At 37.9% G+C, this 18,733-nt stretch overlaps 1 protein-coding gene across 4 annotated transcripts in view; it reads left to right on the top strand.

Moving 5' to 3' along the window:
* BAZ1A (bromodomain adjacent to zinc finger domain 1A) overlaps window positions 1–18,465 on the top strand; it is a 66,589-nt gene extending 48,124 nt beyond the window's left edge. For 2 of the 4 annotated variants that reach the window (XM_075030293.1, XM_075030295.1), the window contains 10 exons: window positions 274–437; window positions 620–774; window positions 3,188–3,336; window positions 8,570–8,650; window positions 11,294–11,541; window positions 11,655–11,881; window positions 12,927–13,411; window positions 14,511–14,656; window positions 16,810–16,897; window positions 17,443–18,465. In XM_075030293.1, the coding sequence (XP_074886394.1) occupies window positions 274–437; window positions 620–774; window positions 3,188–3,336; window positions 8,570–8,650; window positions 11,294–11,541; window positions 11,655–11,881; window positions 12,927–13,411; window positions 14,511–14,656; window positions 16,810–16,897; window positions 17,443–17,633 (1,934 nt within the window). In that variant the 3' untranslated portion in view covers window positions 17,634–18,465. The remainder of the gene's footprint in view (window positions 1–273; window positions 438–619; window positions 775–3,187; window positions 3,337–8,569; window positions 8,651–11,293; window positions 11,542–11,654; window positions 11,882–12,926; window positions 13,412–14,510; window positions 14,657–16,809; window positions 16,898–17,442) is intronic. The other 2 variants (XM_075030294.1, XM_075030296.1) reach the window with 1 other exon arrangement.
* Window positions 18,466–18,733: the final 268 nt, after the last annotated feature.

Below are 18,733 nucleotides of genomic sequence, written 5' to 3' on the forward strand. Positions count from 1 at the left end.
AATGACTTTTAAATTGACAAGAATTTCTCATCCTGTGTGTTGGGATGAGCAGATGCTAATGTACAGGTCTTCCCTTAAAAGTATACTCTGCTTGCTTGGATCAGATGCCTTAGTTGGCGTGGAGATACTGGCGTTTGCAACTGTCGCTACAGGAAAGGAGTTTTGAACCTGTGTGTTTAGTTTGTTCTGCCCTGTACTACTATTCTTCCCCTCACCAGCAGCTACTTTAAGGAACAAAGTCCACTGACGTGAAGCTACTTGGTATTCTTGCAGACAAACCTCAAAGTGACATCAGACCTCCTTCAGGACGGGGAAGGATGCAGAATGCCCATGATGGATCTCATGTATCTGCAGAGAAGCAGCTTGAACTGAGACTTAGAGACTTTCTTTTGGACATTGAAGACAGGATTTACCAAGGAACATTGGGGGCTATTAAGGTATTTGTGACTTGTAGAATGCCTAGGAGCATGGTGGTGCTGTCGAGTCTGTATCTTAAAGCACTCTTGCATGCTATGGGTTTTACTGAAAGCATAATTAAACTAAGTGTAGACAGTAATTGGCACTAAAAGTTTGTGGCCTTTGATTCTTTAGAAACTTCAAGTTTGTATGTTTACTTCAGGTTACAGACAGACAGTCTTGGAGAGCAGCCTTAGAACATGGGCGGTATGAGTTTCTGAATGATGAAAACAAAGAAAATGGTATAATTAAAACTGTGAATGAAGAATCTGAAGAAATGGAAACTGATGATCAAGACAAGTTTATTGTGAAAGACAGGTAAGAGCTATGGTTTATATAGTGGCTTTTTCCTGTGAGTATTATAGCAGTGCTCTGTTGTTTTTTTTTTTTAATCTTCAAATTGTTTTTACCCTCTAATTCTTTGGAATGGTATTTTTTAAGATTTGTAAAATGTGAGATTTTTGCATTGGTTTATATTTTCTAAATGACACTGTTCTATTACCATATAAGACTAAGACACTGATTTTTACAACTTCTACTATTCAGATATTACACTGCTCAAAGTGAACATTAGTTATCAAATAAGGAATATGTGAATTCATTTAAAAATCATTTAAAATGCAGAGAAAAAATTATCTTGCGATTTGTTTTGTTTTCCAGAATAAAAAAAAAAAAAGAAAAAAAAAAAAGAGGGACACACACACACCCCAAACCAAAACCACTTAGTGGAAAGAGTAGGAGTGTTTAAAAGGAAAAATGGTAATAGTAACAAATTGCTGTTTGAACTGGTCAGTGTACCTTTTCATGAGTCACAGCAAGAATCATCAGTTAATCCAGGGCCATGGTCTGGCTTAACCTTTAGCACTGGAGCAAAATGGATATAATCTTACAACTTTATGAATGATGATCCTTCTGCAGAGCAAGCTGTAACATAAAAGAGAGGAAACCTCAAATCATATAGTGTTGGAACTGTAAGAGTGTTTTGTTATTTTTTGTTTGTTTTTTAGACGTTTGCAACAGATGTGGAACTCTATATCCTGTTTGTTGTAAATCAAACTATAGAAACTGTGAAGATTTCTAAATATTTAATTTTCAGAAGTTACATACTTTTCAGAAATTAAGATCTACCTTAATTTACTTAATACATTTAAAATTGTATATCTTGATAGGATGTGACTGTTGAAATATTGCAGGAAAAAAGATTCATTGGAGCGATCATTGTACTATCATACTGTTTGCTTATGTATTCTGTGAGGTTTTCTGCAGTTAGACGTTTATGAAAGCTGTATTTCTCAGTGGACTCTTGAATGCTGAGTTGGATGTAGGAATTGAAAGTTCTTTAAGGTTTTTTCCTTTTTTATTTCAGTTTGCTGAATTAGTGTTTTCATGTAAGACTGCCCTTTGGATCAGAGTTCTCTAGTTGCGTGCAAAATGGATAGGGTCATCCTTCTTTATATTAATGACACAATTTACAGATATTTGCTTCCTGAAAACCACAACTTAGGAATATTCAATTGTTTTAATTAAGAAGCTAAATTTTCTCTGTCTCCAGTTACCTTGGGCTCTTGCTCCATTGCCAGCTCTCAATTCAACTGCAGAAGCTTGTTGCTTCATTTTTTTTCCATTTGATACTGACTCTGTCAAAGTTTCTGAATAAAGTCTATTCTAATGAAGTCTTGCATATTAAAACAGAGACTATGGGATTCTGAAATCATGTGATAGATTGCTTTTGATGCTGGGCTTTTTATCCACCTCAGAGCGAGTGACATCTCATTAAGACCTTGGAGTTTGACTAGTGAAATGTAAATAACGATGCAGCTTTTTTCTGTTTGCTTTCAGGCTCTCAAAATGTGTGTGACTGCAAAACATAATGAACAGCTTTTAAGTGTGAAAAAAGAACAGGGACAACCAAAAGCATTGCTCATTCACCAGAATAAAGCAGAATCTAGACAGTCTTAATTAGGTTGTTTTTTGGGTTTTTTTTTTTATAAACCCCAAGTAGAAATTGAATTTTATTTTCATTAGTGTGAGTTGCTCTCCTACACTATACTTAATGTATGTGGTTCAGGAAGATTAACTACGCTTTGAAACGATTACTTAGTCTTTGGTCAAAGAAGGCTGTTTTATTGGAAACCTGCCCTTCCCTGCCTGCCCTCCCCCCACCCCTTACATGAAGAGTTAGTGTTTTAGAAAAATCTTCCAAGGATGTGAACAAGCTAACAATTTTTGATTTAACATTCTAAAATTACTTTCTGGTTTTATTTCATTTATTTTCTTTTCAAAAATGTTACTAATTGTGGGGATATATGTAGTTGAACTTGTGCAGATGGAAGTATTCTAAAAGGCTACACCTCACTATTGGAAGTATTTTCACTGAAGAATTATTGGGACTATACTCTTCACAGAAATCTCTCATAAATTAGCTGATGTATGTTGCATCAGAACCTCTGGAAATCTTAATAATTGTATTGAAATTTGTCATCCACTCTTCTTGAAATTTAGATAACTGTTACCTAAAGATGATTTATTTAGATTAACTAGACTAATTAAGCAAATTCGAGAACTGGGATAACTAATCATACCTGTGCAGTATCGGTTCATGTCCATAGTCCATACATTTAAATGAAGTGAAAAGAAAAATCTGTTGTGGATATAGACCTGTACAAATATCTATGGTGTTAAATTCAAAGTATGTTGAAAAAAAAGATAATTTAGTACATTTCTATTCTAGACTTGTTGGGTTAAAAACTGAAGCTCCAAGTGCTGCATCAACAAGTACAAGTACTCCTCAGCCAGTTAATAATGTGGTCCACTACTTGGCATCTGCACTGCTTCAGATAGAACAAGGAATTGAGCGCAGGTTTCTCAAAGCACCTCTTGGTAAGCTTTCAGAATTGAAACTGTATGCTTCTAATTTTGTGTAAGATTGTGTAACAAACAAACAAACCAACCCCCCCCCCCCCAAATGCAACTCCCACACACCCCACCCCAAACCCACTTGCTTCTTTTGTAAGACCAGATGCTTTAGAGGGACATGTTGGGGAGAAGAACAAATAACTAATTTACTGCTGTGTACCACTGTAAAATTTAAAAAGTTAGATTGTCAGTTTACAAAGCCATAAATCATGAGGACATAGTAATATTATTATTCTGCATGTCCTGAATTACTGTATTAATTAAGTAGCAGCATATTTTACTCTTAAATACATGCCTATTTAACCTGGATCATTTTGGTGGTCTTGTTTATGTGGCCCTACAATTATACTGATACATTGGGAGACAAATTGTACCCTAAGGCAGAAACGAGTGAGCTTTCTGGGGGAATACTCTGTAATTCAGCATTACTGTTGAGGCCAATGTATCTTGCAACTATACAATGAGTTTCTTCTGTGCATTTTTTAGGTTGTAAAAATGTATGCTGCTTTTTATACTGTTCCTGTGAAAACAATATAGGCCTGCTTTATCTTGATCACCTTGTTCAGCAATAACAGAATATTTACAGTAAAACGTAGTAAGGATTTACATTGCAAACTTTCAGATCCTCAGGTTTTGCATTTATGCTGTAAGACTTGGAAATAAAAGGTGGCAAGAAAAATTTAAACCAAAGCACGATTATAGCTTGACTTTAACACATAGTCCTTCCTTGAATTCCTCTGATGTGCTCTAGGGGTGAGAGAGGGGATGCAAAGTGCATAGTGATCCCTCAGGTCTGGATTCCTTAGGATCCTTTTGCAATTCAGAACTGGGGTTTTGTCTTGAAGAAGTGTGTAAAGGTGGCTCACCCTTCCTGAGGCAGCTGTCTCGGCCAGGCTCGCCTTCCAGGTGCCACACTGAGGACGAGCCATGCTCTGTGCTCAGCTGGACTGCTTTACTTCTCACCCGCAGGAGTGCAGTGTGTTTTACCAGTGTAGCACATACCAGGGGTCTTCCAGAGCATGCGTGGCTATACATCCTATTAAACTGATACTCTCCTCTGATAATGACTGCATACAAAATCCTTAGGCTCTGGCAGATTTTGCTGCAGTAGTTTAAGATGAAAATGCAGGGTTTGGTGTATTAAAACTACATGTTAGTGCCTCATGGCACAGTTGACCTAAAACTGTTTTTGCATCTCAGCTGCTCCTGCATGGAGTCTGGTGTCTGGATATCAGTTGCTGCTGAAGATGAGTTTAAGCTAGATTTGTGCCAGAGACTCTGACACGCAGGCACGGGTTCCCTTTCACAAGCTTTCGTTATCACTGTGATGACCTCTAGAAGAGGGAAATGCAGCAAATGATTGAGATGAAAGGAGAGAGCATAGGAGTAGTTTAAACCACAGCTGTTTAAAAGCTTTACTTGGCTAAGTGTTTGGTCAACTCAAGTATGTCTGCCCTTTCCAAGCCAGGCACGATACAGCTTATTTCCTGTTATATGACTAGATTTACAACATGTGCGTGGGACAGTTAATTGACACTACATCTAGCGTTTGTCATATTTACTCTGCGTGTGCAGGTTGTAAATACATTGTGCAGTATATACCTCCATTTCCACACTGTCTCTGAGAGTATTTTGGCAACAGCGTCTCACTGGCAGCTGTGAGTTTACCACAGTGTGCCCTTAAGAGGAAGAACATGGCTATTAGCAGGTTATGGTCACGGATTGGGCGTCCTGAGTTAGAGGAAAAAGACTAAAAGAAGAAAAGTGTCCCTGAAGTATTTGAGAGAAAGTTTTTTAGCAATCCTCCTATGTCTTTTTTTCAGTGGTCCCAACTCTGCCATAATCTAATGATGGTTCATGTTTTTGCCTGACCTTTTAGTGGGGTTTCTTGTTTGTTTTTAATTTGGGAATCCTGTTTTCCTTTGGATGCTTTATACTGTGTGACAAAGAAAGTATATAGGGAAAGTAATCTTACGTGATTTGCATGTCTTAAATCTCATATGTTGGTTTACCATACTGTGTATGTGCGTCTCTTCTGCTCTGAAGAATGGTACTGCTGTAAGATTACTGTAATGTATGGAGTAACCTACATAGCTGAGGGAGCAGGAACGGTCCCAGGTCTCCTCTGCTCTGGCTTTCTGCCGTAACCATTAACCAACACTATCAAGTTCCCTCTTCCTTGCTTTACCTTTGGTGCCAAGCGTCTCGTGTTTTCAGTTGCGTAATGGGCTGCTTTTAGCTGGAGATCAGGCTGAATGAAGGCAAGATTTTAGTTTTGTCACTAGAGAGCCCTTGGAGGAGCCGCAGCTTTGAGTGGCTCTGTAGTAAAGAAAGCTTAAAACACACACCTATTAGCTGATGACTTTCTGACTGCTAGGCAGTTAGTTATATGAAAGGTGCTCTGACTTGGGAACTTCTGGATGTGACGAGAAAGCGCAGTTGCAAAGTGTCAAGGAAACCTGTGTGTTTGAGAGGCACCTGGCAAACTCAGGCACTTCAGAGGTCAAGTAGCAGTTCTGGATGCGGCCCTTTCCAGATAGCTCTCTTTAGTGTTTCAGACGTTTTAAAAAAAACAAGTGTAAAATTTCCATAATCTTATATTCAAGTTAAGCTCCCCAGTTGGAAACAGTGTCTTTGCATGCTACCACAGCAAGTTCTGTTTCTTAGTTTGCAACTTGCATATGTGTAACAGGCAAAGAAAAGTTCTCTACTTAGCTTGACAAGGAGTTGTTAGTAATGTTACTAAACCTTTTAATAAAAAGTGGATACTGCTTCTTGCTCGGGGACTGCCTTCTGCTCAGAACTCTGATACCCTCTTTCATTGACCCCTCTAGAAAGTGGCCAACAGTACTCTGAAAATAGGAATTAGCTTTTAGTTTGCAACCACTGGGTTTTGGTTTGTGGGTTTTTTTGTTTTTGTTTGCCGGTTCTTATATAGATCACTGTGTCTGAACGCTTTTTTTTCTAACAGGAGTTTTTTTTATAGTTGTTCCAACTATTTAATGGAGCTGTACCCTAGACAAAATGCCTGCATATCTGTTTCTAACATTAAACTTGACAAACCCAGCTTTTCAGGCTGATTTAATTACCAGTGAAGTAAAAACATTGGAAGTCAAGCAAGCGCTAGGAGTTCTGTTTTGGTAGCAGTACGTGGGAATGCTTTTGGTAAAAAGAGTGCCCCTGCATTTCTGCTTTAAACCAAACTGAACGTGCTTTGTCATTATTTCAGTTGTTGCCTTCACTGCAGTGTTTCTTTTCCCTCTCCGCTCCCCCTTCACTGTGCTCTGTTCCTATTAGGGAATGGAGCCATACTTAACAATTTTTAGTTTTCACTCTATTTACAGCTTCTAGTACTAAAGACAGCACAGTGAAATCACTGCAGTCACTGGTAAGTTTATCCCGGTGGCCTCCAGGGTGCAGAGCAGACAAAGGGACCCAGCATAGCAATAAAAGGACCAGCTGTTCCTCTCTGCTCCGTTTTTGTTCTGAGGCTCTATCAGGCTGCCAAGAGCCTTGCTGGTGATTCTGATAAGTTTAGAGTTGAGGTGCATACCAAATATTCAAGTGTAAGAGCAAGAAAAGACTGACACAGAAGATGGCAACGCAAAAGGGATCTAGAAACCCCAGAAACAGCACCCTCTGCCTTGCAGAGCTGCTGGATGGCTGCTAATCTGTTGTCTGGTGATTAAATGTAACTTGACTTGAATCGTATAAATTTCTTAATTATGAATTGTGTTTTACAAATCCTTTCATTACACATTAGCTATGAAAATGTAGTTTTTCTTCCTTCAGTCCAGCCCAAGGTAATGTTTGGGGAGAATCACAAAAAGGGGGGTACAGCTTGCAATACATGCTTTTCCTGCAAAAATTCTGAGTTAAAATGTAAAATAGCCTTTTTTTTTTTATAGCTCTTTGATTGGAAACTCTGAAGTGCTGCATCTCAGATTAAAAAAAAAATGTTTGAGGGGGAAGAAATGCAAGCAGTTTTTATTGTGGATTTTGCTGCTTTTTTGGTATAAATTACTTTTCCTTAGATTTCAAAATACTTTGTAGTGGAGAAGTAGCTCTCATCATTCCTATTACATAGACGTGAAAATTGAGGTATAAAATGAAGAAGTGATTTGGTTGCCCTGGAGTTCACTGAGGCAGCCATGAAAAAAACCTGCCTTCTGTACTAGTGCAGGACTCCAGTCATTAAGCATCCTTCAGATTTCCATACGAAAGGTTGGATTCTAATTCATGGGAGCACCTTTGTGACTGATACTGGGAACATTTACCTCCTTTTTTAACTTGTGCCGTGCACTTCTTTTGGGACAAAAAAACCCCAACAAACCCCAGCTTTTTTGCTCCTTTTTTTTGTCTTTATTCCATTCCTTTCTTTCTAGATTTTGATTATTTTTTTGTTTCTTCTACTCCCAAAGTTGTTTCCTTTTCTGTTTATAGTTGTCCTCCTCATAATAGTATCAGACATCTTCCAGCAGTGAACTGGGATAGGATTAGTATATACGCATGCTTTGTTCTTGTGCTTTCATTACTTCCCTGCGGAGTTTCATGAGCGGAGGCAGCAAAGGTGGAAGGGTTGGGGTTTTTTTATGATGAAGAGTTTTTGTTTACTCTTCAGAGAAGGCAGTGAAAGGAGTTACCTTGCATTTGGAGCAGATGAGGCTTTCTATGGTTCTTACTTCCTGGGAGAGTAATTTCATCATTTTAATACTCAAGAACACTGCTGCAGAAAAATATTTTAAGTATGTCATTTCACATGGACAGACGAGCTAGTTCTCTCGGTCCTTGAGGACTGTGCTCATAAACTGGCTGTATTTTTGAGATGTTAGGAGGTTCGTGGTAGCATACACCAGACAAGTTGTTTGCTTAGAGAGAAACTTGCGGTCAGTAAGCTTCTCCTATAGCCATTTGTACTGGAGACAGACAGAAAGGTAAGGGAGATTAGGTTTAAGAGCTTTCAGTTTAAGCCTTCTGTTTGTAGTGGGAGTCAAAGTAAATCCTGGGATGTGCAATTCCTCCATGCACATTATTCTCTTACCCTTCCCTGCCTACTTTTTGACATGTGCACATGTTGGGAACCACTGTTATAGTTACATTTTTAGACTACACAAGTATGGATTATAAAAATTAATTAAAAAATAATCCGCCACGCTTCAAAAAGGTATTTGAAATAACTTTATGAATTTAATGTTAGGTAATACAGAAGATGATAAAAGGAACCACTGGGGGGATAAAAAGAGGAAGAGAGTGGAAGACAAGACTAGTCAGAGAGATGGTAAATTTTAAATGTTACTTGTATTGCTAAGAATTAGAAAGTATTGAATATTTTACCAGGGGTTTGGTGTTTGTTGTTTGGTTGTTTTTTTTTTTACTTTAATAATTTTGTAGCCAGTTCCTTACGTTGATGGAATTGCGGTATTGAAGCCAAAGGTTTAAACATGGGTAGTAAAACAAATACAGCTCAAAGATTAAAAAAAAAAAAAAAGTTTTCTGCAACCACAGATAAAGAACTGTATTTTCTTTTTAGCACTTTGAGACAGAAATTTGCATGTTCACATAATCCTCCTTCCCCTTCCTTTTAATGTCCCCATTTGTTGTTTTGGGTGTTTTTCTGGTTTTGGGGGATTTTTTGGTTTTTTTGAAACTTCACAGCATTGTGCAACCGCATATCCTTTCTAGAAATACTAAAATGGAAAACTCTTCCCTGAACTCAATTAGCTATTGATAGATGAGTGCATAGATCTGTCAAGCAACTTCATTTGCATTGTAGCAAGGCTTGGAGGGCTTAGCTGACAGAGGGGTTAGCTGACAGAGGGGTATCCCACTGCGCAATGTAGAGCTGCTCAGACACAAAGGAAGAGGCCGTTTTTCCCTCCAAGTTAACAATATAAATGAGAAAGATGATGGATGGAAGAAAGAAGTGTTATTCTTATTTTACAAATTAGGATCTGAAACAGCAGGAGTCGTTTGGCATGTTCCTTTCAGCAGCAGGACATGCTGAAGCGGGTCATGGTCAGTAATTTCTATGTCTATATTGCAACTGCAGTTTTGCAGTGCAAATATTTGTTGTGTTGTGTGATGAACTATATTGGTGAACCAATCCAAGCTAAAAATAACCACCCCCCCAAAAAAATAATGCTCAAGCTGCCATTGTCAGCAAAAGAAATGCTTGCCAAACTATATATATGCTTAAGATAAAGTGTCTTTGCCAGAGTTATAGTAGAAATCCACAGCAGAACTGAAGTGGGTCTCATGTTAGAGTCTAGTGTCTGGCAAGCGGTTTTAATTTTCTTCTTACTGAATTAAAAATAAAAATACATTGAGATATACTGTAGTGCTGTGAAAAGGACCTTGTCCACTATCCTTAGTAAAACTGAGCTTGAGACAGGAAACCTAAGGATGGAGTAATAGGAAATTTTAGGAAATCCAGATTTGTATTTGCTGTTTGGGAGTGGCTCTATTTTATTTATGAAGCTGTGTTGCCTGTTTATCCTCTGCCTTCTCCCATCACTTCTCTTCTGCTGCTTGCTGCTAATGCAAATGTATGCAAGATTAGGCAAATCCTGGCAGCCAGTTGATGAGAAGGCAGAAGGGCTTTGCCAGGAGAGCAATTAGGCTCATTTTTGTTCTTTCATTTTATTTGTTATTAGATATTTTCTCTTCCTATTCCTGAGGAGACGTCATTTGGCAGACAGGTGGATCGTAGGCCATTCCTATGCCCACTGTGACTAGTGCAGCAGGCAAGGTGGCATTTTATACTAGAGTGCATCATTAATCAGCTAGAGATCACACAGTAATAACTGGACTGTCACTTTTAGAAGGGAACTCTGTGGAGGTTTGTATAATCAAAACAGTGCTACAAAAAGTGTCTCTTCCTCCCCATAAACCTTCCAGTTTTAAAATGCAAGAAATAGCTTTCAACATTGATAAAGAAATTCCCTTTCTGCTCAGCAGCAGCAGTGCAGGCTGTCATTTATACCTTCTTGTTTCTCTAGCTCCTCAAACAGCCCATTTGCTTCTGTAATTCCCAGCTGCTCATTCCTGTTCGGTACCACCCCCCTCGCTATTCTGCATGTGTATTTGTGTGGCCACTTCAGTGGCCTGGATTGCAAACCAAACCTGTTTGAAAATACAATATAATTTCTCAGCCCTGCCCCCCTCCCTTATTTCTAACTTAATTAGGATCCTAGGTCTTATTTGGTTTTCCACTAGGTGTGTACCACACACAAGTTCATGTATGTTACATTGCTTATAAAAATATCAGGAGAGCAGTTATATTTCAACCAGACCAGTCACCCAGTCTGGTTAACCACATAGATGTGCTTGTTCTTGTGAAGGCAGAGTGCAGGGCAGGAACAAAGGCATGGAGGTGTGGGGAGAGGGCTGAAAGATTGTCTGCTAGACTATACTGGGGCAAGTGCAGGTGAGAAGAGCCCTTTAAGCTGTTTTTTGCCAGTGAAGTCTCTGTTTAATGCCACGTACTTTCTTTAAATGTAAATATTTTGGGATTTCAAAGTGTATGTACAAGGAAAAGTAAATTGGTAGTGGGGGTTGGGGCTTTTTTTTTATCTTGACTAATCTTTATTTATACTTTATAAATTGAATCAAATTGTTGGGCTTCCAGGTTGACATCTGAGTAAGACTTTTATGTCTTACTCATGTCCTATATATGTGCAACTTCTAAGTTGAATTGGTATTGAAGAGTAATATGGCTTCAGCAGCTTGGAAACTAAGGAGGAAATATTCAACTATTGAAGAGATAAGACAAAGGTTATAATATTATCCCAGTTTACTACTGCTATCTGTTTGAAAGTCAGAGCCTTACCGCATAGTCTAGAATAACCTGGATGCTTGAAAAAGAAGTTTGATCATTCTGCCTTTTTTTTTTTCTTTTTTTTATCCCCTTTTTCAATGGAAGATGCCAGTGATGGTGGACGGTCCTATAAAACAGTTTTGGATCGCTGGAGAGAGTCACTTCTTTCTTCTACCAGCTTGTCCCAAGTCTTCCTTCATCTGTCTACATTGGATCGAAGTGTCATCTGGTCAAAGTCCATCCTCAATGCTCGCTGTAAAGTGTGTCGAAAGAAGGGTGATGCAGAAAGCATGGTGCTGTGTGATGGCTGTGATCGAGGCTATCATACTTACTGTATCAGGCCCAAGCTGAAGGTATCTGAGGAAAAAGAAGTCCTTCCTTTTCACACAAAACTTGAGTAGTTCTTGTGACTTAATTGCGTATAACTAATGCTTGCCTTTTTTTTTTTTTCCTCTTCTGTTTCTAGGTCATTCCTGAAGGAGACTGGTTTTGTCCAGAGTGCCGACCAAAACAGCGCTCTAGACGCCTCTCCTCCAGACAGAGACCTTCTGTGGAAAGTGATGAAGAGACTACTGAACGACTAGGAGAAGGGGAAGAAGAGGCAAACTATGATGAAATGGGACAAAGTGAGGAAGAGCATTACGAGGAAGAGCAAGATGAGGAGGATGAATCTCAAGAAGAAGAAGAGATAAGGTAAATAGACACCTGTTAAAGTGGTTTCCTGCTGCAATACCGTCTTAATTATTAGGTGGAGTAATTCTTCACATAACCACATACCTTGAAAATCCAGTCTGAAAAAAATGTTTATTTTAAAAAAAGGGCAGCTTGTTGTTATGAATTTGGTGCTTACTGTTGGGTTTAATATTACCAAAAGTTAGGTCCACTGGACTTAGACTCACTTTTCAGGATGAAAATTCTAGCCTTGGATGTATGGGTGAGAGACGGCCATCAGAGTTGCAGTTCTGTACACCTACAGTTTGAATATAAGGTGGAGAGAGTTTCAAACAATAAAAACCACCCCTCCACCCCTGCAAAAAACCTACAACAAACCACCAAGAAACCCTCCCACCAAAACCAAGCAAACAAAAAAGACCCCAAACAACTCAGTAATCCAATGTGTTAATTTCAGTGAAATGATGAATTTGATACACATGCCAGGAGTGTAAAAGTTGAAGGAAATTTTCCTGATCTCAGAGTATTTTTCTTCTTTTTGGTACAGTCTTTTGAATTGACTGAAGCAAGATTATTTGTAGCTCCGACAGTTGGGATTCAATAGTTGGAGAGAAGTTGCATCTCCTTGAGAAGTAAATTTATTTCTGGGATCTTCCTTCTCGAGTATTAGCTATAAACCCTGACTAGAGCATAACTTTTATACTTAGTGCAGTTTATGTAGCTGATAATATTGTTCAAAAATCCTAGTAGTTACTGTGAGAAGTAAGTGATTTTAAGAAATTGATAGCTGGTGCTCCAGTTAATGCATTCGTATTGCACAAGCTGCAAGGATGATCAGAATTCTAAGCATTTCTTTAAAGCTTGTCCTCCACATAATATTTAATTAAGAGACTTCTGAACAGTATTTAAGATAATGGTAATTGGATGACTGCATCGGCTTGAAAGCAAGCTGTTTACCAGTCCAACCTTGAATGCTGGGTTTTTTAAATGCTGAATTAGAAGACTGAGAGGAAAAGAAAGGAATGGAATTTTGGGATGAATAAACATAATTGTTCACTTTTTGTAGCCCATCAAAGCAAGGAAGACCCCAGGTCAAGTTTCCATTAAAAATGAGAGCAGCCAAACTCAACAATCCGTTCTCAAGTCAGAACAGCCAGCGTCAGGCAAGATACGCTTCTCGGAGTCAGCAAAACACACCTAAGCAAACTGAATCTTCATCTAAAGTTACCAGAAGGGGTTTAAGAAAGGTAAAATCTGCCCCTCCATCAGTGACAAAGCCTTCTTTAAGACTTAATAGCCGGACCACTCGTCAGAGCCAAAGTTCGTTAGAAGCAGATGTATTTGTGGAATTACTCGGTCCTCGAAGAAGACGAAGAGGAAGAAAGAGTGCTGATAACACACTGGAAAATAGCCCTTCCAATTCTCTTGGATTTAGAATTGTTGATACCGCAGACTCGAACGAACGACTTAGGAAGTACCCAGTTTCCTCTTCAAAGCTTTCTCTTCCTGTTAATGAACCCAAGAGAAGAGGCAGGAAACGACAATCCACAGGTTAGAGAAATGTGTTTGTCCAGAATGAAAACAATATTCTGTTCCGTGCTATATTATTTGTGTGGTAGAGCAAGGAGACTACAAGTGGTGGTTGAAGGCATTTTTACCACTTCCAACAAGGCAGTTCCCTTCTTTTGCAGTGACAGAAGCAAACCATAAAAAAAATTTCGGTCATCTAAAGAACAAATACTTAATTTGCCAAGGAGATTTCTCATATCCATTTGACATTTTATAATTGCACGCAATATGGAACAATTGCTATTAAGTGGACAGAAAACGTGAAAGTGATATTTATGCCTTAACCCATGCAAATGCAAATGTTTACTTATAGCTTTTATGGTTTTGTTTTATTGAAGAGTTAAAACAGTGAAGAACACAGATGTAGGCAAGGTAGTGAAATTGGGAATATACATGAACAACAAGAAACTGCTACAAGAATTAAAATGGTGTCTATCTGGTATAGGGCTAACAGTGTCCTTGCTTGTTAAGCTAATACCAAGTATTTGATGGTAGGGAAATACTTGGAAAGCTACAATAACCTTTTAAAAACAAAAAGGACCCATTGTGAGACTGAAGAGTGTAAAAGAGCTTGCACTCCAGTGTGGCAGCCTTGTATTCTGTAACATTTCTGCCCTTCACCATTGGGAGTTTCTGGGCTTATCCTCTAACCACCCTGCTGACTACTCTTGAAAGCAGATAAAACCACTCTGAATAGAGGTTTTGTGGAAGTAAAAGTTATGAGCAAGCGGCTTATTCTGATTTTCTCTAATAGGGCTTTTCTTTAAGTGTTTAACAAATTGTTTTAAAATTGAAAAAATCTTTTCCAAAATTAATGCAATGGAGGAGAATGGAGGAGGAACCCAGCTAAGTCCTGGTACTTTGCATTTTGTACAGCAAGAGAGACAGTTAGTGGTTAATAACGAGGCTGTAGTATAGTTAATACCTGAAGCCAAACTGCATGAGTTGTGCCCTGAAACAACAGTTTTAGTACCTAAGAATAATGGTGTTTCACTTTTTTATCATTTTTTTTATTTTACTTGTCAGGTTTTTATTTTTATCTGGTGGGGGGGTGTTTTGTTTTGTTGTTTGTTTTTTTCAGAATCATCTCCTCAAACCTCATTGAACAGGAGAAGTTCAGGACGTCAAGGAGGAGTCCATGAACTCTCAGCTTTTGAACAACTTGTAGTGGAACTGGTACGACATGACGACAGCTGGCCTTTCATGAAACTGGTTTCCAAAATCCAGGTAACCCATAGAACTGTAGAGGGAATGATGTTGATTGAGAATCCTGTTTGCTGCCAGTAAAACTTGAGATTTTATAGAACTGCCCAAATGGGGAGACAGCTAAGCAATGGGATTCAGAAGAACTCTCGCATTTTAGCTCAACTATTTGATGCCAGAAAAAACTTTTCCAATTGACATGTTATTGGGAAAATTTTAACCATGCTTGTCATCAGGCATTTAATAATGTGAAATGCTTTGATTGGGGGGGGGGAACAACAAAACCACCAAAACCACAAACCAAACAAATAGAACACAGGACTGCTAAAGGTAAGCTTATGGTTATTAATTAATTAGTTGAATTAATCTTCAATTTATACAAAGGTATTTTGAGAACAGACCTGCAATGAAATAACAAGGTAGGAACAGCTTCACTCTGATGTTAACTATAATGCAGTAAAAAGATGATTTCTTACCTTAGTTCTTAATTTAATTTCCCTCTTGTTTAGATTTTAAAATACTTGATGGTAAAGTAGGTACCCAAAGTAAGCGCTGCTTTAGAGGTTTATATTACAATAAAAGTTCCCAGAGCATGTCTGCTTTTCTGCAGGCTGCACTGGCTTGTCAGTTGTAAGGCACTGCTGAAGTATCATACCCTGACAAAGTGCCTGTCCTCTCCAAGCCCTCTGGAGCAACTCTGCACAGGCATTCTTGCAGGAACTAGAGCTTGGAGTTTAAGTGCTCTATTAAAATTAACAGTGATAGCTGTTAAATGAAGGCTTGAAACTCTGAATTCAGTGACAGGTAGCTGGAAGGATTAATGTATCTGGACAGAAAGAATTATACAAATGTGAATGAAAGATGAAAGTGCAGAGGAGGAGAGGAATTTTGAATGAAATGGAGACTAGCTCTGCCTACTAGAGTACAGGAATTACACTGGAAAGTGCAATAATCTGGTGAATTCAAGGAAGCTTCTTTAGGAGGGATGGAGAATACAACTTAATTTTGATCCTGAAAAGAAACTGCTAGAATTCAGTGCATTCCAGTTTGCCTGAATCAATCACTAAGGGATAGTCTTTGTATACTTAGGAAAGAAAAATCCATACCCGAGTGACCCATATTTTCTTCATTGTGATAGAAATTTTGGTTTAAACTTTTTGCTGCCTTTAAGACAATGTAAAGAATACACTGAATGATCAGTGCATAGCAAGCCAGAAAGAGAAAATTACTTTTCTTTTTAGTACTTATGTAAACAGCACTCCTAATGGAAAAGGAATTAAAAATGTGTCAATCTAATTCTGTATCTCTACTAATTCTTTCTCTAGGTTCATTTCCAGGTTGCACTTGATATAGTAACAGGCCATAACCAAGAACTTGGTTTTAAAACATACATAATGGTGCATGTGGGTTTGTTGGTTTTTTTTAAAAAAAAGGAGGGGGGTGTCAAATTTCGATAAAATATCTTTTTCTTTCACACCCCACACCCCCCGCCCCACTTTGTGAGTGAGACAGAGTCACCCTAAGCTTGATGCTTACCTTGAATTCAAAATTTGTGATCCAAATGATCAGTGCCCTTAAGGGTTAGGCAATCCTTTTCCTCCCCTTACTTTTATCACATAAACACTGTGGCTGTTTATCTCTGGTACTTGCACACTGTGTCCTGAAACCAGAAAGGTTCACTACCTTCTCTTCAAAACAACTAAAGGGAATCTCAGGATTTCATTTCTCTTGCAAGACTGCAAGACAGTGAATAGTGGTGGAGTAAAAATGGTCATTACTCATGATTAAGGTGCTTTTAATATTGTAATATGTTACAGGAAAATGAAAAGTTTTAAGATCTTGGAAATAATTTTTGTGCTTGACAGATGGGAATAGCTGGAACACCGTAATGCTTATCTGCTCATGCAATTTTCTTACAGGATATTTAGGATTAGGTTTATTCATTGAACTGCTGGCTAGTGTTTGTTGTGGTCTGCTATAAAAAACAGAGCAGCAGTACCTGAAAACTAATACTCAGTTCAGGAAATGGAGGTGGTTGCTTGGGACTTCTCAGTTTTATTTAAAAACAAAACCAAAATGCTTTCTGCTAATGCATGATTTGCTTAATTTTTTACATAGGTAGAATTTTAAGCTTCCATTTGTTTGTTTATGAATCTTTTTTTTTTTCCTTCTTTAAGGTACCAGACTACTATGATATCATCAAAAAACCTATTGCCTTAAATATAATCCGTGAAAAAGTGAATAAATGTGAATATAAGTTAGCATGTAAGTATTCTTTTTTGAAAGAGGCAATGAACCCTGTTCTCTCTTTAAAATCTTGTCCTAAAATAGAGCTTTGTCAGAGGATTAGAAAGCTGAAATTGTGTTTGGTGTGGGGTTTTGTAGTGTTCTGTTTTGTGGTTTGTTTGTTTTTTTTAAAAGAGCATTTACTAATATTTTTAAAATAAGATTTGTTGAACATAGTTCTTTTACCGACAAAATAAATGACGTACAGACAGGTAAGAAATGAGCAGCTGAGAAACTGCTGGTAATTTCTCAAGTCTTTGGTGTCAGTGAGTGACACTGATGAAATATTTAGAAAAGGTAGTATTGTTACTGCTTGATTTATATTTCCTTTATTGATAATCAGAGAAATTTAAGAATGTTTACATGGCACTTCACTAATATAATGATAGAAACTTGACATGTCTGTAAAGACATGTTTGTGTTGCGACTGTCGGATCACTGTACTAATTCAGTGGTGTCATACTGCTTTATCATACTGCTGTCTGATGACTTGATGCTAATTTTTTTTACATTTTATTTACTAGCGGAATTCATTGAAGACATTGAGCTGATGTTTTCGAACTGCTTTGAATACAACCCTCGTAACACAAGTGAAGCAAAAGCTGGAACTAGACTTCAAGCTTTCTTCCACATTCAGGCTCAAAAGCTTGGACTTCCGATCACATCTGGTAACGTGGACCATGCTGCTCCTGCGGCAAAGAAGTCACGAATCTAACCTCTGCCTTTCAAAGGATTTTTTGAGGGAATCTGTTATGTTCATTAAAATGAAATGTTAAATCACGCAGTCGTCATACCTGTATAAAGCAATAACAACTGTTTAACCACCTTGAAGTGTGGCCTGCACTATATTCTCAATGTAATATTAAGCACTCAGGAGAACGTAGGAAAGATTACCTTTGCTACAGTTTTATTCAGTGTCTAATAATTTTGATAGATGTACTGGATACAGTACTGGTTTACAGAGGTTTTGTACATTTTTAATACATTCATGTGTCCAAATATCTTCCAGAAGTACCTTGTTTTTTCCTGCACCAAATGACCTTGTTTCATCCTCTAGATTTTGTAGGAGCTGTGGTATTGAGGGCTTTATCAACTCAGATAAAATCTTCTGCTGTAGCACAGTTGAAGAAACTGTGTGTATGTTTAAACTTGTTTGAGCATATCTTCTCAACACTACACATGAATGAGTACAACTGCATATCTTTTAAGTACTGTACCAGTGCTGGCTGAAGGTATTCAGTCTGAGTTTATTAAGTAGATATTTATTTAGCATTCAAAGTAATTTGTGAATTTGTTTTGTATTTATAAAATTTGTACTTGGGGATTAAAAACAAAACAAAAAAAAAGTTCCATAACTTTTTTAATTTCTCCCCCTCCCCCTTTTTTTTTGTTTTGTTTATTCCCCTCTAACTTGATGATCAATCAATAAATACCTTCCCATGTCCCTGGCAGTTCTTCTAGCAATGAGTAAATTTACAGGACTGTACTATAAGTTTCTACGTACAACTTTGGAAGTGTACAAATAAAATGACACATTTTTCAAAGTATTTTGAGTTTCTGGCACTTCCTTTTGAGTTGTACTGCTGCTACACCATCTTCCCCATAAACGTGCTAGGACAAGTTGCTGGAGAGAACACAGCAGAATTTGGTTTCAATGTGAGTACCCCAACCAGCATTTTTGGCAGCTGCAGCCGGTGTAATACCTGGTCTCTGAGTGATGCAAATGTTCATCAGTATGTAGGGAGTAACATAAGAAGTATCTGTGTAAGTTGTATTGTTCTTTAATTAGGATCTTTATTCTAACAGTGTAAAACC

The sequence above is a fragment of the Buteo buteo genome, chromosome 6 (genome assembly GCF_964188355.1).
Source record: "Buteo buteo chromosome 6, bButBut1.hap1.1, whole genome shotgun sequence".
Taxonomy (NCBI): domain Eukaryota; kingdom Metazoa; phylum Chordata; class Aves; order Accipitriformes; family Accipitridae; genus Buteo; species Buteo buteo.